This window comes from Microplitis mediator, chromosome 4, assembly GCF_029852145.1.
Source record: "Microplitis mediator isolate UGA2020A chromosome 4, iyMicMedi2.1, whole genome shotgun sequence".
NCBI classification, from domain to species: Eukaryota; Metazoa; Arthropoda; class Insecta; order Hymenoptera; family Braconidae; genus Microplitis; species Microplitis mediator.
Genome location: NC_079972.1, coordinates 8989950 through 9012266, shown reverse-complemented (window position 1 = coordinate 9012266; position 22317 = coordinate 8989950). Strand labels below are relative to the sequence as shown.

The 22317-nt window shown below is 26.8% G+C and overlaps 3 protein-coding genes and 1 long non-coding RNA gene across 5 annotated transcripts; 2 read left to right on the top strand and 2 right to left on the bottom strand.

Moving 5' to 3' along the window:
• Positions 1 to 17: 17 nt before the first annotated feature.
• On the bottom strand, positions 18 to 3793 carry LOC130666279 (odorant receptor 49b-like). 2 transcript variants are annotated; one of them, XR_008989647.1, is made up of 6 exons: positions 2728 to 3793; positions 2549 to 2648; positions 946 to 1056; positions 711 to 866; positions 518 to 632; positions 18 to 156 (listed from the first exon to the last, which is right to left on the bottom strand). XR_008989647.1 is itself a non-coding variant. In XM_057467113.1 (5 exons), exons 1-5 carry the CDS (start codon positions 3573 to 3575, stop codon positions 582 to 584), a joined length of 1266 nt encoding a protein of 421 aa, XP_057323096.1. In that variant the 5' UTR covers positions 3576 to 3792; the 3' UTR covers positions 254 to 581. The 2 variants fall into 2 exon arrangements, 1 of the variants encoding a protein (XP_057323096.1); XM_057467113.1 differs by lacking the exon at positions 18 to 156 and having other exon boundaries at positions 254 to 632; positions 2728 to 3792.
• Positions 3794 to 5252: 1459 nt separating this feature from the next.
• Positions 5253 to 9252, top strand: LOC130666968 (aquaporin AQPAe.a-like). The gene is made up of 6 exons (XM_057468318.1): positions 5253 to 5411; positions 5523 to 5698; positions 5782 to 5925; positions 6469 to 6702; positions 6814 to 6894; positions 7566 to 9252. Exons 1-6 carry the CDS (start codon positions 5393 to 5395, stop codon positions 7713 to 7715), a joined length of 804 nt encoding a protein of 267 aa, XP_057324301.1. The 5' UTR covers positions 5253 to 5392; the 3' UTR covers positions 7716 to 9252.
• Positions 9253 to 12151: 2899 nt separating this feature from the next.
• Positions 12152 to 22197, top strand: LOC130666971 (uncharacterized). The gene is made up of 4 exons (XR_008989772.1): positions 12152 to 12166; positions 12269 to 12540; positions 13807 to 13937; positions 15269 to 22197. It is a non-coding gene; the product is annotated as an uncharacterized LOC130666971 (long non-coding RNA).
• LOC130666969 (protein lethal(2)essential for life-like) lies at positions 12388 to 18979 on the bottom strand. Its single transcript, XM_057468319.1, has 3 exons — positions 18731 to 18979; positions 15546 to 15767; positions 12388 to 13720 (listed from the first exon to the last, which is right to left on the bottom strand). The coding sequence occupies exons 1-3, from the start codon at positions 18977 to 18979 to the stop codon at positions 13613 to 13615; spliced, it is 579 nt and encodes a 192-aa protein (XP_057324302.1). The 3' UTR covers positions 12388 to 13612.
• Positions 22198 to 22317: the final 120 nt, after the last annotated feature.

Here is a 22317-nt window from a genome sequence, read left to right as displayed (position 1 = left end):
ATTGTAAGCTTACGATACTTATAGTTAAATAACTTATGCGTTGTATATACTAAAAAACAAAGTTTAAAAAAAATTGCAGCAATACATAATTCAATAACAATTATTGTAATCGCTTCATATTAGATCAAAGTTGAATAACCGCATGAGCCGTATGTTCTGCACAGAAAAAAATATGAAGTTAAAACCAACACAATTTGATGTTAGTTGCAAACGGTCAGCAAAAAATTCCATTGTTTTGAAATACAGCCCATTTATAGTTAATTTAAATTTTAAAAAATTGTAGTGTTTCATAATATAAATTTTTAAATGTTAAACATTAATCGGTTAAAAATTTTCAAGTAACATAGTGGAAAAAACATGATAAAACGTTAAGTGCTTCACTCAAAAATTTTAATACGGATCGTTTTCAACGTAACTACACAATATTTTTATGGTGTAATCTGTTTCAACATGTGCGCATGAAGTATGAAATTAAGATTTATTTTTAACGATACATATTCGAGTGAAGATTACACACCATATAAAGTGACATATTTATGAAAATTTGTTGACTATTTTTCCGAGTGACTGTCGAATATAAACTAGACAACAGCTCGTATAAAATTCAGGTATGCCGCTGAAGTTTTGACAAGCTGTTGAAAATAATGATATCAAACTCTTATATTTATATTTGGTGACACTATTTGATAATTAACAAAATGTATTCTTACTCCAGCGAATCCAGCTAGCGATAAATCACTAACTTTACCCGTTGACAAACTTGCTGGCTTACTTGACCTTATCATTATTAGCATAAAATCATAAACAAGACCTTTTGGTAACAGATACCACTCTGCAAAGTATGCAGATTCACCAATTTTAATACTCTTGAAACACATAAAAATAATTGGTATATAATTAAAATTTTGTATGAATGATTTTTTAAAAATCAATTTTCATAAATACCTGTTCTTTTAAGCGCTCACCAACAAAGGAAATTATGAAGCAGTTAACGAAAATTGATGTCATCAAAATCATGTATGTTACTAAACCTAAGAGTTTACCGTCTTCCCAATCCTACAATATAATCGGAGAAAAAACAAGTAATTTTCCTATGATATATAGTAAGATTTTCTTCGTTTACATAGGAATTTTTACTATGCTAACATAGGAAAAATTTACTATGTTGACATAGTATAATTTCCTATGTGAACATAGAAAAATAAACTAGGTAATATAAGAAAATTTACTATGTAGCATACGGTAATTTATGGTAACAATGCGGTAAATTACTACAATATACGGCAAAGTGCGGCAATTTACGGGAAATTTCCGTATTTTACCGTAATTCGTATCCGCAAGGATAAATTTACTATGCAACATATTTTTGTTTAGCTTATGTTTATTTTTTTACTAAAAAATGTAATTGGGCACCATCTTGTAATTGGGAATGATTACCCGGGAATAAAAATTTAGATCTATTCAGATCAAATTAGATCTGATGTTTCAGATCTGAACAGATCTGCATTTTGGCCAGATCTGTTTGGATCAAATTAGATTTACTCTGATCAGAATAGATCTGCTTGGATCTATAAACAGATCAAGGTAAATAAAAAACACTCTTAGATCTGCTCAGATCAAATTTAATCTAATTCGCTAGATCTACATCGATCTGTTTTTTATCTCTATCCTAATAAAAATTGATATGTCTGATTTAAAATATATTAAATATATCACAATAATATAAAATATATAGGATTGAAGCCATTTATTTCAATTACGATTAGTTAATCTTATAATTATTATTTAATGTGAAGAAATATTTCTTCACGAAGATCTTTATAATCTGTACAGATCTAATCTGATCAGAGCAGATCTGAACTTTTTTTACCGAAAAAAAATTATATCAGCTCAGATCTGGTTTGATCCGTATAGATCCAATTAGATCTATTTATATTTACTTCATAAATTGATCGCTTAATCAATGTTGATCTATTTTGATCTGACTAGATCTAGGTTGATCTAACTTGATGAGATTTGATCAGGGTAGATCTGGACTATTTTTTCCCAAAGAAAAATGTCATATCTGATCAGATCTAGTTTGATCTAGTTTGATCTGAACAGATCAAATCAGATCTACTCTGATCTGGGTTCAGTATAAATTATGATCAAATTTGATCTGAGCTGATCTAATTTGATCAGAACAGATCTAAATTTTTTTTCCCGGGACAGATGGTAATCATTCCCTATTACAAGATGGTGATAGCTAGCATTTTTTTTTCAGCGTGTATGCAAAAAAAATGTCACCCTTTTATAATTTTTTTTACATAGGAATAATTCCTACGCTGGCGAAGGAATTTTTCCTATGTATTATAGGAAAAGGTCTTATGTAACATAGTATTTTTTTCTATATTTCCATAGAGTAAAATTCCCTATGTTGACATATGAAATATTCCTATATCCACAGAGTAGCTACAATGCCAACATAGGAAACAACTGTTTTTTTTCTCCGTGTTCATCTAAATCCACTTTTATTGAAATTATTATTTATTAAATTCTATATTCATACCACAATAACACCATACTCCAAAAAGCATATTATGACTGTACATCCAACCATTTCACAAAGAAACACAATATTAAGTGAATTTTCAAGTACTTCCGCAAATCTAAAAAATAAAATTTCGTTAATCGAATTAATGCTCGTAATAAAATTCAAAATCAACACAAAATTAATATAATCCTAACTGTATAGCTCGATTATGATTCTCAACAATCCAAGTAAGTTCAGCCTTGAAATCATTTTCAGTTCTATTTTTTGAAAATTCATCTAAATGTCGGCATACAACTTCAAAAAGACAACACGCATGCATAATATAAGTAGCCATAAGACTATATATGCCACAATTTGTTGATAAAATCATTGTACTAATAATAATGTGAGTCACAAAAAGCATTTCATAACCAGGCGAATCTTCAGGAACAAAAAAAACATAATCAGTAGGATAAGGTAATGGTATTTGAGTACTATTATCTTCTTTAACAATTCTTTCAGCTGTCAATGGTAACAAAATATGATAAGGTAGAGCACCACCATAAGAGAGGCTTAAATATGCGATCGTAAAAAATCTTCCAATTTTAGCGTTTTTTATCATTATCACTCTATCTTCCTCACATAATACATTTTTCCAATTATTTTCCAATTGTATTAAACAATTTCTCAATTCTTTCTTGTGGATAATCATAGTCCAAAATTTAATCAGAGCCAATGAATTAAATATTTGAGCAGCAATTATTTTCATCAATTTTTTAAGATCTTCAGCGTCGAAAAAAGTCCAGATAAAATGCGGTACCAGTAGAAATAACATTAAACCAAAAACTATTATTATTTGAATTCCTATTAAAAATTTACTCAAACTTGTATCTGACCCATGTAATGGATAAATACCGAGTGGAGTTAAAAGAGTCCGAGCTACTATTACCGCATAATCTGCATCCGATTTATAATTCACATTTTGATATTTATTAATTTTTGTTAATTGTAATTCATTTTTATTCTGATTAGTATTATCATTTTTTGTTGCTGTAGTTTCCATTTTCTGATCTTCTTCGAAAGCCTGTTCTGTTAGAAAATAGTGGATTCACTGATAGGCCATCTAACTTGGGAAAGAAAAATAAGTAGATTCGAAGTACGCATGTACATTTGGACTTAACATATTTTATTATTCAAGTATAATTTAATTTGAATTACAGTAATATTTGATACTTATAAGTTTGATAATAACTTATAATTTTCATCGGCCATTCAACTTACTCCACTTTTCACTAAATATCGTAGAAATTGATTATTTTTATTTTTATTCAGTCATCGAAGTGCTAGACCTAAACTTTTGTCACATACACACTTCAAAATTTTGTGTTCTTGTACACGGAAAAAACAGAATAATAAATATTAATAAATAATAGTAAAAAGTGGAATCTGTTATCAATAATTAATACCATTATGTACTTAATGCAAAGTAGTTTACTAATTTTTGTAGATTCCTAAAAACCACTATCAATTATTTTAAAAAGTAAGTAAATATTATTACTTTTAGGTATATAAATACGTGATTTATCAGTGAAAGTTAATTAATTTATGACATACATCTATTAAAAAGTAATGATTGGTCAAATTAAGAATTGGTATCTTAGATACTGATTTTTCCAGCCGAAAAAATGCAAAAGTTTCTGACTTTTATTTTATAAATTCGATATTACTGATCAATTATTAGCTTAAAATATTATTTATTCATCATTATAAATTAATTTACAAATACATAAATCGAATAAATGGTAAATAATAAAATGAAAAATTAGTATACTAGATACTAATTTTTTGCTCATAAAAATACCGAAAACTTTTAACTCTTATTTTATAAATTCTATCCCATTGACTAATAATTAATATAAAATGTTATTATAAATTAATTTATTGATTCATCATAAATTCATCGATATCAATTTATCGATTCTTTTTCATATTAATTTTAATATACGAAATTACAAATTTTGCTCTTCTATGTGTATCAAATTTTAATATAAATAATAGCCATTTTGTATTATATATAATGATCCTGGTTCGATATTAGTATCGAATATACTAATTTTAAGTTAAAAATAAACTACAAACTATTAAAATTTTGAGCATCATTTTTTTCCGTGTATATAAAAATTCAATGGTTGTATATTTTGTGTCAATTATTTGACGCCATCAAGCGTAAATTTAACTAAAATTGAATGGGTTATCTAATTTCAACATATTTTTTGTGTTAAAACAAATTTAACACAAAATAACAGTTGGCTAAATTCCGAGAATTCATACAGTTATAAAGTCGAGGATTCATTTTTGTTACTGTAACACAAAAAAAATGCTACATATTGTGTAAACCATTTGGGACATGTAATTTGTGTTAAATTTAACAAATTTTTCAACTGTATAATATTCGTTTGAAAAATCAAAAATATATTTATTAATTATTAAATATGGTAATGAAGCAGTTTAAAATCATTTTATCTAAATTATTAATGTAAATTTTGGCAATATTTAATCATATAGATAAAACTGATGATAAAAGAATTTTATCGGTAATAAATTTTATTTTTATATTTTTAAAAATACGATTCTTTAAAAGATAACATCATCTAGACAAATAAATAATTTTCAAGACCTGTGATAATGTATCAATTTACTTGAGTACTTGAACAGTGATTTTAATAAGCAAAAAAAAAAATCATAAAAGTGACCATCACATTGATAATCATTTTTAAATTCCTTTATCTCAACAATTATCACGCGAAAATTATGTAGCAGTGCTAATAGTTTAATTCAGTTAGTAGGACTTAGTATTTATAAACCAGTAGTTTTATTATAATGAGTCATACTAATAAAAGTACGTGAGTCAATAGATCTGAATTTCGCCAAAAGAATTAACGTTTCTACATAAATTTTAACTGTAACTACTACAATTTATGTTATCATTTAATTGGATATTCTAATGCAGATTCAATATGGAAACTCCAAGAAGGAACACTGACGATGTTCATTGGAGAAGTAATTGGCACCACCATTTTAATTTTCATTGGATGTATGGGAGGTATAGGTACCATGGGCCCAGCTCCCCCTCCACCGATGCAAAGTGCGTTAACGTTTGGTCTTACAGTTAATATGATCATTATGGTTTGTATATGAGTAAAAATATAGAAAATTTTTTTAATAATGTCATTGATAGATAAAAAAAAATTATTGTCAACATAATGTAGATGCTTGGACACATCAGTGGTGCACATTTAAATCCTGCTGTAACAATTGGTGCTGCCATAGTAGGATTAAAAACTATCCCAACTAGTGTTGTCTATATTATAGGGCAATTTATCGGAGCCATTGCAGGATACGGTTTGTTAAAAGTAATCAACTCTTTATTTTGAATATAAAATCCTGAACTACTAAATGAACATGTTGATAAGGTTCCAAAGCTGTCATATAGTAAATCAATAAAAAATTCAAATAACGGGAATGGAAATTCCGACTAATCATTTTTACATTTTAATTATTATTTATTTATTTTTATTCTTTACTATCATATGAGCGATAAAGGTATGCAATCTAGGATTTTCCAACATTTTTTTTTATCATCCTAATATACTTGCTGTTCAATTTAATTTTTTGAATAATATTACCACTTACTAAGTAAAATTATTTTCAAATTTATTTATTCATTATTCACTTAATTAAATTTATCCTTTAAAAATATTATTTGTTTTTTATATTAGTTTATTATTTGATCATTATAACAAAAAGTAACATTTTTTCCCACTAATTGTGGCAAGATTTCGAACTTTTTGCATGAGAATACTGAAAAATGAATTTTCGTAGCACAAAGAGAAATTTTTTTTGATATCAATTAACTCTTAAAATTTTTAGCTTTAATTGTCTATAAATCTGTTCAGATAGTTACACCAGATGATTTATTTAACGATGGCATGGCCAATTCAACAACTCCATTATGCGTAACTGTAATACATCAAGGTGTAACAATAGTTCAAGCAATTTTGATAGAAGCTATTTGTACTGGAATCATTTTGTGTACTGCTTGTGCTACTTGGGATGAAAGATGTGCACATACTACTGATTCTACTGCTCTTCGATTTGGTTTCTCTGTTGCTGCTTTATCATTTGCTGCAGTAAGTTACATGACGAATCGTATAATAGGTTTTTTTCCATACAGTATTTTTATTTTATATTTCATATAGAAAATATACTTATTATTAATTATCTGAACAATATTACTCTAGAGTCCTTATACCGGATGCAGCATGAATCCAGCCAGAACTTTCGGTCCTGCACTTTGGAATGGGGCGTGGGATGATCAATGGGTAGGTTCTTACGATTATATATGGATACATATATACTGAAGAAAAAAAATTTAACATGAATATATTTCATACCAATCATCAATACTTTCAATTTAAGGCATTAACAATAGTAGGAATTTGACCATCAAAAATATATAAACTCGTTTAATTCAGCAAGGTTGTGTGCTTTATTAGCAATTTTTCAGGCTTAGAAAAAATACACATGGGATTTACATCAGTACAAAATTTGTAAGCAGTCAAATTTATCCGTAGCTATCCTAAAAAAGTTGGTGTTATGTCACCGCTTATAGTCGTCATGGCAACAGTTACTATGGAAAAAATTGTCATAGCAACGGTTGCTATGGAGACTGTTTCCGTAGCAACGTTTGTTATGGAGACTGTTGACATAGTAACGGTTGCTGTGGAGACTGTTGTCATGGAAACGGTTGCTGTGGAGACTGTTGTCATGGAAACGGTTGCTATGGAGACTGTTGCCGTACAGACGGTTGCTATGGAGACTGTTGACATTGTAACGGTTGCTATGGGGATAGTTTGTCATAATAGGTGCCTGATTAAGAGCTAATAAAGTACGAAACGTTGCTGAATTAATAGAGTTAATACTTTTTTCATGCTTAATTTCCTATTATTGTTAATGCACTATATTATAAATTTCTTGTGATGAATGTAAATAGGTATATTGGATCGGCCCAACCCTTGGTGCTTTACTTGGAACATATACATATCAAGTATTCTTTAGTATACCAAACAGGAAGATCAGTTCAAGTCATATTGAACTAGCTGATATTCAAAGTGATTCAGCCGATGAGATTAAAAAACCATGAAACGCTAGTTTAATAATTTTTATTACTTCACGATAAAAACAATCGTTATCTATTTTATCAATCATTGATTTAATAAAATCTACATATTCATGTACTTTAAAGGATATTAATTGCTGATAAAATTCTCTAAATTATGATTATGATTTTTTTTCATTTGTGACGAAAACTTTTAGATTGGCCTTCCTGCCTGGACTTGAAAAGTCTTAATTTTAAACTGTTTTCAAGCTGATCACGCTCCAATTATAGAGCATAATTTCAACCTGAAAAGCCTGATTTGACGCATTGGTCAAACTGAATAGCCTGAGTAATTGATTGTATTTTCAAGCTTAATTTTAGTCTGATGGTCCTGAAAAGTGAAATATGACGACCTTCCAGTCTAAGTCCAGGCTCATTTTATAATGTATTTTAATTAGCAACTTCTTATTTTTTTCAACTGTTGGCTATACTAGCAGCTGAACCAGTTTAAAATAATACTGAAACTTTTCGACTCGGGATGTTTTCGAGCTCTTTGAGCTCAAAAACAGCGGGAAATTTCGGGAACCAGTTTCCAGATTTTTTCACACAGGTATTTTAAAATAGTGTATTAACAATTTAATGTTGCATCAATAAAATCTCATTTGATCTAATGCATGAATAAGACACAAATTTAAAAAATCTTCAATAAATTTTTTTCGAATAACATTAGACTATAATATTAATTGAAAAGAAAAAAAAATATCAAATTAAAGTACAAGACAACTCATCGTTGAACGTCTATCCGAACAGCCATCAATTATTTCGCTCATAAGTTTTGTCACAACACACAACCGTTTATAATAGTAAAATAATAAAAACTTTTTTTTAACGAGGGGTGACACCTCGTTATAAAATTATCAAGCTGTATTAATAGTAGCCACTTTTCTACTGCATTTCAATATTTATAAATATATAAACAGCAAGTGAAGTTTGTGTTTTCGGTGAAACTCTCTTTCGACAAAAAGAAACATCAATTATGAAAATACATTGCATCTATATACCCTACGTCGAAACCACCATAAAAAATTTTATGTTTTTACTCTTATTTCTATAACGATTCTCTCGACGGTTCCCATAAAATTTTCAATAGCTGTTTAATCTATTATTTATTTATTTATAATCTTCAACAAGCTACTTTAACTACAATTGATAGTTTTTTAATCCATACAATTACCTGAAATTGGTACTGAAGTAAAAATTTAAAGATAATTTGTATGTATTACCATAGATCGGTATCAACCGGTGTGACTATTGTTTTCATCATTTTTGTAAATAATTTGCGGTTTTACTCTAAAATATTATGATTGTTATTGAAGCAAATGACCTTCACAAGCTTCGTACAATAAAACAATTATTAGAGGTTATTCGGAATTTATAAAATTTTTCAAAACTTGAAAAATAGCTTTTTATTATTATTCATGATTAATTTGTGATTAACACTCATCAGTATACTTAAATACCCAAAAATTGGATTAAAATAGTAACATTAAGTAGCTGTTTAAAAATTTTTAATCATCAATTTGAAAAACATATTTTTTCTGTTTGAGTAATCTTCAAATCTTGTATGAACAGTAGAAACTCAAAAACTAACATATTTTTAGTAACTATTAATTTAAAAGTATGATATGTAGTCATGTTAATAAATTTTTTTATATAAAAAGAAAAAATCATAACGTAACTATAGAAAAATGAAATTTTCATTAATGCATAAAATATAATAAGATTAATTTAGTAATTACAGCTATTAGCAGTATAAAAGGCATCATTTGATAACTCGAATGATATATTTATGAGAAGACATATGGAAAATTACTCAGACAGAGTAAGGCAGATAAAATAATATGAAAAAGCTATTGTTATGATTTTAAAAACTTTACTTTAAAAATTTTAAAAGCAACCACTAAAAAATATTTGATTGCATTAAATTGAAGAAATAAAATAATGAAATATTTTGGGGTAAACCCAACAAAAATATAAAAAATAGAAGAATCTTTGTCACCCTAACATCTGTATCTATAAAATGATAGGTGTTTTTTTCGAACGTCCATCACGAAAAAACTAGTGAATATTTTGACACAAAATTTGTACCATATACTTCTGCGTATTTCAAAGAAGGTTTTAGCTATATATAATTATTGATTTTTATCATTTTGATGATAAAAACTATATTTTTTTCAAATTTCATTTTAATAAATGTTATCGATTATCAATCGTTCTTGTTTTTCGAATAAAAAAAGATATATGGAAATCCAACTTCTTTCGATTTGGCTGAAAATTTGTTCTCTTTGTCTACTCGATCAAAAACATTTCTCAGAATTTTGTCAAATTTTTTTACCTAACCAAAGAAAAATTGTGAATTAAAAAAAAAAAATTTTTTTTTCAAAAGCTGTAACTTTTTCATAAATTGACTTATCAGGACGTTTTTTTTTTTCAAGGTTATCGTTTTCAAATGTAGTTTTTGAAGAAAATCAGAGAAAAATTATTCAATTATGTTTAAAAAATTTCGCATTAATATAAAGTACATATTTTTTACGTATTACTAATATTTTTTTATTACCCCGCGAAACGGGCGGGATCTGCCGGTATATCCAAGCCCAAATATATTGAACTGGTAGTACACTTCGTTGACCTTGAACTCAAAAGGATAATATTTCGCTATGGTTTACATCATCTTTTGACTGCACATAATAATAACATTCAGTATAAAAATAAAATTTGAAATATGCATAATTTAAATCATAAAAATTACTCATGATATTTTCCTGCAACTGTATGTAAAAATAGAATTTTTAAATTAATAAAAAAATACTTTTTCAAAGAATCATTATAAAATGAATAATTAAAATTAGCGATAAAAGTATTTTATAATAATAATAATGCAAGTAATAATGAAAATATCAACATGAATGAGTTATTGTAACTAAAAGTTAAAGATGAATAAAAATGTAAAAATTTATAAAAATAAAAAAAAATACATTGGCTTCGTATATTAGAATTTTTCGTAAATATATAAAAAAATACAGATCACTACGAAAATTTTTATTTAAGAGATGGTTTATTATATTTTTGAGACGCAGTTTCATTTATCGATTTAACCTGGTTGCACCAGGGCATAGAACATTCGAGAATTCAAAATATATAAAACGTTATAAAACCGTTTGACGCAGCCGTTTTAGATTATTTATTTTTCTGTATTTATGTGCAAAATTTATCATTATGTAAAAAAAATTTCTATACAATATTGTTTAACATTCAAATTTTTAAAAATAAAAATTTTTTTGTCACATTAATTATATTCAATTAATTGTTGATTTATAAAAGCACATTAAATAAATCAAATTTTCGTCTCATAGATAATTATTAAGAAATATATAATTACCACACATAATATTTTACTTTAATGATACTGTTAATCGTAATAACTATATTGAGTTATTTATAATTTATACTATTATTAAATTACTATCATCTTCTCAATTATATGTTGATAATTGCTTATATAAAAGTTTATTATAATAATTTACAGTAAATAAATATGAGTGTAAATATAGCTGACAATTGTTAATTTAAAAATTTTTTAAAAAAGTGAATTAAATTCAAAGCTAACAAAATTTAAAAAATGCACATTTATAGAATGTGAAAATAAGTATGGGCATTTTTTTTATTTTCATATTTTCAATTGTTTGTTTGTAATTTTAAATTTATCTTATATCTGCTACATTCACTCATAAATAAATCCTAATAATTTTTTGATTTTTTTTTAAATAATAAATTATAAAAAAAAAAAAATATATTTGAAAAAAATGCACCTGTAGTTTTTTGAATTTTCGACATCTGCATATTTTTAGTTTTTGTTTTCCTATAATTAATATTTGCTGAAAAAAAAATCCGAAAATTACTAATTGTCTGCTAACTTCAGGATCATACTAAATCCCGCTATTTTTTGTTCTAAAATCTTATAATTATTTTTATAGATGTTAAATTTTTTGTGAATATGTAATAAATAAATAAACAATTATAACGTATAATTTTTCACCATGATTGATAAAACTTTATTGTTTAACTGATTGCATAATTTGTAACAATAAAAAATTATAAATATAAAGTATTGAATAAACAACAATAAAAACAAGTCGGTTTGTTGACTGTTTTGGCGGGTAGAAAAACGTTGCATAACTGCGTATATCGTTCACCGGTTCCTTTTATTCTTTCAATTCGTAAACAACCTCATATATCATTAAGTTCAATGTCTAGACACGAAAAGTAAAGTTGTATTGAAGTACAAACACATTGAAATAGTGGCCTACGTGCCGGCTGGGAGGCTACTGGCGTGACATGTATGGTGGGGTATAGAACGTACCAGAAATCTCGTCTTTCGCCGGCTCGATCAATACTCCAATGACAACAAGAACATTTATTTAATAAATAGCAACGAAGTGATAATTAAACAAATTAAAATATGAATAATTATCGAAAAATTATGACAATATTATTGTAATAATTTGGATGCTAAAGATATTTTAATTTCTGAGTTTTAGGTAAATGCGTAGTAAGTTGACGGTTTAGTAGCCTCGTTCCACTGCGCTCCAGAAGATTCTACGCCGAAGCCGGTCTATAAAAGCGTGCCGGTATGCCGGCTCCCCATCATTCACTAACGAGCCATCGCTACATTCACATCAAGAGTATAGTCGAAAACTCCGAGTTATATTTTTAACCATTTTGAGATATTTACCATAAATTAACTGGTGACAACAACATCACAGGATCATGTAAAGGCAGCAATTGTGCGTGCGGAGCGCGCTAATAACCCGTAAGTCATTTTTAGTGTTGATTACTTTATTTACAAATAATTAATACATTCTATTTCATTTTTTATTTAATTACTTGGTATATTGCAATCCCAGATTTTAAAAAAGAATTGAAAACGATCTACAATGTTAAAGCTCCATAAGAGAAGGAATTGAAAAGTATTGAAAGTATTGAGAAGTGTTGAAAAGAATCCAAGTTTTATCATTTTTAATACTTTTCAATTTTCTTTTAATCAAGGATCAAATTTTTCTTCTCAATTTTGAATCATTGGAAAATTTTTAATTCTAAATTATACCTGCAATTTTATCTATGGAAATTATGCATTTGTTATTATATTATGTATAATATTTTTTTTAGTACAAAATATATAGTGTTTTTTTATAATTTTAATATTGTTAATAGTTTAATAAAAACTTAAGGCCATTCTCAGACAGTGCCCTCCACTTTTTAAAAATTCTAAATTACTTTCAATTGTCATAAGCGTATCAAAATTTAATTAATTAAAAAAAAAAATTAAAACTTTAATTGAAAAAAAGGACAACGTATAAGTAATTTCACCGAGGTATAGAATTTTAAAAAAATTGCTTACAGTTGACATCAATTGGAAGTTAATCAAAATTTGATAAATAAATTTTAGCCTAAAAAATTTGAAAATTCAACGTCAAAAATTGACATGAAGATTTTAATGAAATTTATTTAACAAATTTTGATTAACTTCCGATTGATATCAACTGTAAGTAATTTTTTTTAAATTCTATATCGGCGAAATTACTTCTTCGTTGTCCTTTTTTCAATTAAAGTTTTAATTTTTTTTTAATTCATTAATTAAATTTTGATACGCTAATGACAATTGAAAGTCATTGCATATTTTTGAAAAGTGGGAGGGGAGGGTACTGTCTGAAAATTTCCTTAATAATTACTTGAATTTAAATTTAGAGTTTTGTCTTCAGAAGACAGTCGATATGAAACAATTTAAGACTCTTAGTATAAATTAAACTGTAAATTGATTCAAATTATCGTAAATTCATGAGTTAATATCTACGATAAAATATAAATTATAAAACGAATTTTTATTAGTTTTCTTCGGTAGTTACAATATGTCTCATTTCTTCGGGTTTTGCTGCTGGTTCTCCAGTTTTAACAATATTAACGATTCTCTCATTAGTGCTCGACATAAGTTTCTGAAATCAGTAAAATAATAATATAAGAAAAGCATAATAATAATTCAAGTGTAATAATATAAAATATTTTTTTCTTATTGTTCTAGAGTGCCCTAGGGGCTTGGCGTAATAAGTAATCCGTACACTTCAGCTTTTACTATTCATCTCATGCTCCTTTGCTGGGTTAAGTTTAATCAAACTCTGCCCATTCTCAATGAATAATCCAAGCAAGTTATAGGTAAGATGAATGTTTTTTTTATAAATCCAAAAAAACTTTCAATTAAAAATTCAAAATCGCTAAATTAATGTACACACGGCGAAATTAATTGACACCGGTTCGTGTTCTCATACACTGTAAAAAGAGCGGGGTTAAAATACCGGTGTAAAGGCGGAGTAATATTGGTGTCAAAGCGGGGTAAACTACATCCGTTCAGAGTATTAAATTTGGAAAGCTACTTGATACAGTATTATCCCTGATTAAAAACTCCGATTGAAACCGCTGAATTCCGATTGACTCCGATTGAATCCGATTGAAATCCGATAGACTTTCAATCAGAATTCATTGGTTTCAATCGGAGTTTTTAATCAGGGATATTTTCAACACCAAAAAATATTTTAACACCGGCAAAGAATATTTACGCCAGCGGCAGTGTTATTTTAACACCGCTTACGGTGTTTAAATTTAACACCTACACCGCCTGGACTTATCCCGGTTTTCTTTTACAGTGTAGGACTTGAAAATGAATTTACTGTAGGGCTTTTATTTGTGGGACAAATTTAATGAGAAATATTTCAACTATTGATAACAATATTAAATCATTCAACGATTAGCAGAAAATTTACTTTTAATGTATCTGCAAAAAAATTACGTATCGAAAACACAAATTGAAAAAAAATTTCTTATATTCGAATTTTTAGATTTTTATAACACTATAAAATGTCAGTCTAAAAGAAGACTAAATTTTTTTAATAGACGTTCTTACTTTTTTCTCTCACCCAAATGAGCGAACGATATCATTTTTGTTGCACTAATACAGTAATCAGGAATTTTGGCCGAGCTTTTCTCTTAAAGAAACGAATATTATCAAAAAATTGAAGCGCACTTCTAGATTAGACAGTAGTGCATCAATGCGCAGTCTGTAGTATGTATTTAAAGATTTTGTTTGCAAAAAAAAAACTCAGCCATAAATATCTGATAACCCTAATACAATACCAAATATATACGGGCGGGGGGGGGGGTTATTATTTGTGGCGCAATATTGATGGGGAGGGTCGTAGAAAATGTGACACAGCGCCACGAAGGTGGAGACAGGGTTTAAAAAGACGAAAAATCACCAAAATATCTATTTAAAAAATTTTCAACTGTTATTTCGAAAAATTTCGATGTAGAAATTTATTATATTAAGATTTATTGAATAGTGTTATACAAATCTAAGTCCCAAATCAAATGACCTGCGGTAGATTTATCTTCAGATCCAGAGGCAATACGACCTGTCATAAATTAATGATGCCGATAGTACTGCGTTTATCTATATCTACAATATAAATATTTTTTTGTTCATGATTTAGTGCTTGCTTTGTACATTCGGGATGTAGCGTCAACAGCATTATCGCCGAATATACAAACGGTGACATACAACATCAATTAATGGAAGCAGATTAAGTTATGTATATACAGATTAATTTAAGAAAAGAAAACGAACGAAAAATTCAATAAGAGCGAATAGATTAAGATCCGGATAGTTAGGAGCTCATAAGCGGGCCCCGCTCGCTGGGCTTTTGAGTTTGAGAGCCAGGCGATAAGATACAGTCGCAAAAAAATCATATTTGTATAGATTTTCGTTACCTTTTTGGGCGCACTAATTGTAAGCACTCCGTCTGAAGAAAGGCTTGATGTTACTTCCAGTGGATCGTGGCATGAAGGAAGAATATATCTTCTAATAAAGTGCCTACTGATAAAGCCGTGCTCGTCCTTTTTTTCTTCGTGCTTCGCTTCCACAATAATATTATTGTCAACCGTTTTGACAATTATTTCATCCGGTGAAAATTGTTGTATATCTAAAATCACCTGTAATAAATAATTTACTGGAGCTTAAAAGTTAATAACGAGGTACAAATATTCTGTTATACGCAAACTATTAACATAAGATTATTTTTAAAAGTTATTGAAAGCAGTTGATTTGATAAAGAAAAAAAAATATAATTTATCAGTATTTTAAACTTTTTACTAAAAATTTCTAGTCCATTTGTAAGACATTTTTCTAACAGATTGATAGATTTTTTTTTTTCTTTTAGACTCGCGAGTTCGCTCGCGAGTCGAAGTACTGCTAGATAATAGCCGCTTTTAACTGTAAATATTAATTTTTTTCGTTTTTATATTAAATAAATATAAATTTTTACCTCAATATAAAAACATTTAAAAATATACAATAAATAAAATGTAGCTGTTAGCTAACCTACTTGTGTGAAAAATACTCTTAATTAAAAGTTGTAGGTTGACATACAAGTGGGTGAATTAAAATGCTAGTCGTGATGAACGATTATACAAACAAAAAATCAAGTGTTTCACTTAATTACATAAAACAATATCATATGTTTGATTATTATCATATTCGACTCCAAGATTCATGCAAAGTTAATTATTATTATCAGAAATAAACTCAAGATTATTAATTGTTTACTAATATTTTTACTTTTATCTACGGAAATATATTGACTGTGAGAGTAACGAGGCTAACAAGATAACGTCTCTTGTGTTATTATATTGGCTGTTTGAATTTAAATCTATTTATTTTTTTATATACATTTAGTAAATAGAGAGAGCTAATAGTGAGTTACACTTAGCCCTACACCCCCTTGGGGTGTTGAGGGTGTTTTCATTATTTTTTATGGTACAACAATATATACAAATATAAAATTTAAAAAAAAATTGGGTAATTATTTAAGACTGAACTGGGAACTTGAGTCAACATTAAAGTACATAAATGAAAATAAATTCAAGGGAGAAATTTTTGATAGTAGTTGATTAAACTATAATTTATCGGCATTAAATTTTATAAATTTTTATTAAAATTATAAAATTTATAAAAGCATTTAATAGCAGTGTTGAAAACAAATAAAATTACTAAGCAAATTTGAAGTTATAATTTTATATCTTATTTTCCCCCCTCTCTTAAAGAGGGGGTATCGGAATATTATTTTTCATTACTAATTAAAATTCAATAATTTCTGTACTATAATTAAAAATATATTATTTACTTAACATTAAATTTACTTGCGTTTTATAAAATTTTAAATAATGTAACCTAATTAGTAACTTATTTTTATTTCCTTTTATTTTATTTATTTTTCATATTTAAATAATTTTATTTGTTATTGAAATTTCGAAAAACATTGAGAAGAAAGCTCTAATTTGATTGTTTTGAATAGATATTGGTGGTTGAATAAAAAAAGATCAAATTTGAATAACATATATAATAATAAGTTTAAAAAAAAAACAACAACTTTAAATGGTATTTAAACGGTGGTGTGAAACATAATCTAAAATCATCTAGATTGTATGAGATCATAAAATAAACATCATAGTTGTTAACGAGTTACAATCTATCGTTACAAAAAATAAGATAACTAAAAAACTAACAATTTAATTTTTAAAAATTATACGTTTTATCCAGTAGTAAAGTCAGATATATAAGTAAAATCTGAAAAGATATTTGCCAACAAGAGAAAGAACCATTTGCACGGCTTTGTCGATTTTTAGCGTAGTGGTTATAGGGCACAATTACAGAAGCTTTGAATTAATTTGATATACTAATAAAAGTTGATTTTTTTTAAATTTCATATTTAAAGATTTGAATATTGTTCTATTTTTTCGTGTCGTGGAATTAAAAGATACGTTTATCGTATTTTTTAATTTCCACGACACGTTATAAGCAAAATATTTTAATTTAAAAAAAAAAAGAAGTTTTTTTTTTAGTTCTGATTACTTTTTTTAGATCACTAATAATATAATTTTGTGATTTATTTATTAGCTAACAGCATTACCTTTAAAATAGCGAACTAAAATCACTTTGAGTCACGTTTTTATTAATATATCAGTACAGTTGTAACTGGTAAAGTCTTATAATATCGGATTTTAATTGAATAAGAAGTAAATCAATTAATTTTAATCGATAGATTAAATTAATAGTTTTTTAAATTCATATATATTTTGGTTCGTTTTTTTCGAGTTTTTTTTTAGAAGCGTATATTCATTACTTTTAAATTGAAAACAGTTTAATAAGTTTTAAACCACCAACGACTCTTGATTTTTCTGATACTTTTTAAATTCCAAGTATCAGAAAAATCAAGGGTCGTTGAAAAAATCCTGTTGAAAATGACATAATAAAATCCGTAAAACCGAAAACAAAATAATGCATTTCGACGTTATGATAAAAACTCCCTAAGACCTTAGAGTATAGTTATAGTTTCGGTAGAGTGTCATAAATATGACGATATTGAAAAAAAAAACCTCTTGACAAAATAGCATTCGATAAAAGTTAAAAGTATTTATTCCTGAGCAAATATACTCTAAGCCTAAAATATAATTGACATCATAGAGCTAAACGCTTTGCTTATAAATCGTCTTATGCGTATTAAAAAAATAATAATCAGCATGACTAATCATTACCCAATATTTATACATAGCAATGTATAATATAAGGGTTTCATCATAATCATTAGATTAAATCATATCTATTTAAATTTATGTTTACTTATATAACTACGCGATATTTACAGTATGGTCTATAATGTTATAATTAATATTATTAATTCGTAATTAGCATTCCAGTAAATAATAATTATAACTATATTACTATGCAAAATATAAACTCTTCAATATTGTGTGCTTTTAATATTCACTGTCAGCTACATTTAAATTTAAAATGAAAATTAGTCAAGCCAGTGGTTCTTAAAAATTCGGTAAAATGCTTAAAAAAAAAAAAAATTCGTCGAGAATATTCGTCGCTATCCCATTCAAAAAATTCTTACCTCGAATTTGTCCTTGTCGCACTGAATAGTGCTCGCACCACCAGAATTAGATCTTGCGAGAGTTCTCCATGGTCTGTAATACATCGAGGTAGGAAAAATTGAACGTGGTCTATTGATATTCCACGATGAAAGACCAGAAAATAAATCATCACGACTTATAGCACTACCAAAGTGTTGATCTATAAGCCTTGATGTCGGACGATCAAAGTCATCCCACCAATCGCGAAACATCAGAGGTACCACTGACATATTCTATTAAGGAATAAGTTAATTAGGTATATTAATAAATATATAATGTAATAAATAAAACGATGAGTTATAATTTGTATTATTATCGGCATTACTTTAAGTGAGTGAGGGTTATTAATTAATGAAGTATCATAATTAAATCGAGCTGTACTTTCTGTGAGATTTAATATTCGTTAGATAATTGCATGGACATCTTTTAAATTAAAATCGTAGGGTTTGAATAAAATTGCTAGGATAATAACTGAGGGGCTTTAACACCGAATATTTAACGTACTTTTACATACACTGTAAACAATCGGAAGTTTTGGAGAAGGATTATGAGTAAATACGGACCTTATTTTATTCATAATTCACTCTGTTACTCAGAGTTCGGGTAAATAAAGAATATATCGGGGTGATTTCGGATGTCGATTTTTTCTTAATCTGCATTCACCCTGATCCGGAGTTTTAATAGAAAAATAAACTCCCGTTCGGGGTGAATTTGATGAATAAAAAATCCTCGTCTTCACATTCGCTCTGGATTTAATCCGCGTTTGCTCAACAAATTGTTTACAGTGTATATATGTAGGCTTAAATAATTATGATAATCTAAATGCAAGATAAAATAATTAAAGTACTAATGATTAATGATCTTCAAATTAATTAATAGTTATATCATTCAAATATCATATTCGTAATATACGTATTAAGTTAAATTGATTGGAAAAAAAAAATTTGAGCATTGAACTGGTCAGTAATTTAAATGATCGCACAATTATTTGAATAATTAGATTAAGTGAATTAACGGATTAAGGCTATCAATAATACTAGTAATAGTATATGCGTTCTTCCAAATTAAGTACTTAAGTTAGTTTCGTTTATTAATATATTTTTTTTTAATTAATGAACTATAGTTTTATTAAAATTTTAAATAAATTTATTTCATTATTTTTTCAAATAATTCAGTTGATCGTTTATTAAATTAGCGTCTGATTCTTTAACTTTCAATTTTTTTTAAATTTTTAATTACTTTATTTTCGTTAGTAATTGAATTTTAAAATAAATTATGATTGAGATTTTAATTAAATAATAATTGATAATAATTATGATAAGTACGTCTTAATAATGATAATAATAATTAGAAATAAAAATGGTCAAGCTGTGACTCGAGACAAAAAATAAAGAAAAAAATAAACTTTAAACAGCAAACAATCTCAGGTTACATCGAATATTAAGATTCACAGTGAAAAATAAAAGATTACTGATTAATTTAGTGTTTATCGCGTCTTAAATACATCACTTTTAAAAAGTTTAAATTGAAGTTAACAAATTTTCATTTTTATGTATCGTTTTTAAAAAACTTTTTTTAAATTTTTAATTGAAAAAGCCAAGAGATAAATGATAGAGTGAGTGTTTCTTTAAAAAAAAAAAAAAACGCGTGAATCGAAACATATAATAAGCAAAAAAAATTAAGTATTGATAAGTACAATTACTTAGTATAATTAACTATGCCTATAGGCGATTGCACTCTCGAATCGCGAAGCGCAGTGGATATGCTCTGTACTCATTTAAAAATTTTATTCAATGCTTTTTTTTAAAATTATTACATATATTTAAAAGTAATTATCGTTCACAAATGTATACTAATTTTCTTTTTAATTTCATACTTTCGGATAATTTAAAAAAAAAAAATCATAATTTAAGATCAGTTGAAATAATTCAACATTACGTTCCTACCTAGATGTAAATTAAACGAGCCTTAATATAATTATTAACATAAGAACAAATAAACTCATCGTTATATAGATTTACATTTAATAATTATTAAAATTATACGCACTGATTAAATCGCACTTTTGCTTAACTTCTTAGTTCACAAGCTGAGAAGTAACTGAGAGCTAGTGACGCAAACTCGTGAACTTTAAATAGTTATCTCGCTGGTGGGATAGTTTACTTAAATTAAAAATTACACGAAATTTATGAACCATTTGACTAAAATAAAGCTTAAGATTTTTCGAAATGATTCACGTTGTCGAAAATATTCTTATGACAAAATATACAACTATAGCAGTCATGAATATAAGAATGAATAAGAAATATTTAAAGACTAGTGAAACAAATATTACGTATACGTAGACAATCGAAGCAATGCTGGAAATTCCATACCTATGAACGTGAATAAAAATAGTGAACATAAAATATTTTGGGAAAAACGTATTTGAACTAAAATGTATGCTTAGATTACGCATGAATAAAATTAATAAGTACTATTGCTAATTATTTGAAAAAAAATAATAATAATAATTATAACGTGAGTGAGCGTTTTACAGGGGATTAATATCTTACTGTTTATAAAGGAGGATAAAAAAAAAAAAATAAGTGAAAAAAAAAAAATGTTTAACTGTAAACATAATTTATCATTTTTCTTGTAATAATTGCACATCGATCGATCAATATAATTTTGGAATATTAATTATAGCTATATAAAGGTAATCAAAGTGCTAATTAATATAATATTAATAATTTAGAGTCAACTAATAATAAGAAAAATTTTTTTTTTGCTTAAATAATCGCTATCAATTACTTCATTGACTTAATAACATTAAATACAAAAGTAAATTACAAAATTTAGTATCTCTAATAATAAGACTTTTAGTAATTAAGCAACTACTAAACCTCATAGTCATACAACAAGTATCACTACATTATTCCAATTAATTTAAAAAAAACAACAAAAAAAAAAAAAACAAAAAAAAAATAATGTAGTTTTTAATAAATATTATTTGACATGAAAATTTACTTACATTTTGACAAAGTCATGTAAGTGCATAATACGGATGTAAAATTAATGTATGACTGTAACTGGATAAAACGAAAAATTTGTAATCTATTATATAAAGCATTTATTACTATTATTATTTGTCAACGGCGAGAAAATGTATTATACATACATAAATATTTATACCATAGCATGTTGCAAACTTAAAAGAAAGTTTTTACTGTAAAGCTATGTAGTAAAAAAGTGTCACCACCTATAATGTTGGCTTTTGAACCTTAAATACCATTAAATAATCTTGTATCGAGTAACCATCAATTCTAATGTGGAAATACCAACATGTAATAATTAAAATGAAATAAAATACCTTGTATCAACACTACTACTATCATAAAATATATGTATTAATAACTTGTCAAATTATCAGGTAAATAAAAACATATGCAAGTTCCAACAATAGAAATTGGTTTTATTTTTATTCCTTCATATGGTAAACCTACCGGTTCTGGATATTAAAAACTTTCATAAGAAAGTGACTTACAAAATGTACAAAACCATCATGGATAGGGTAGAGGTACCGTTT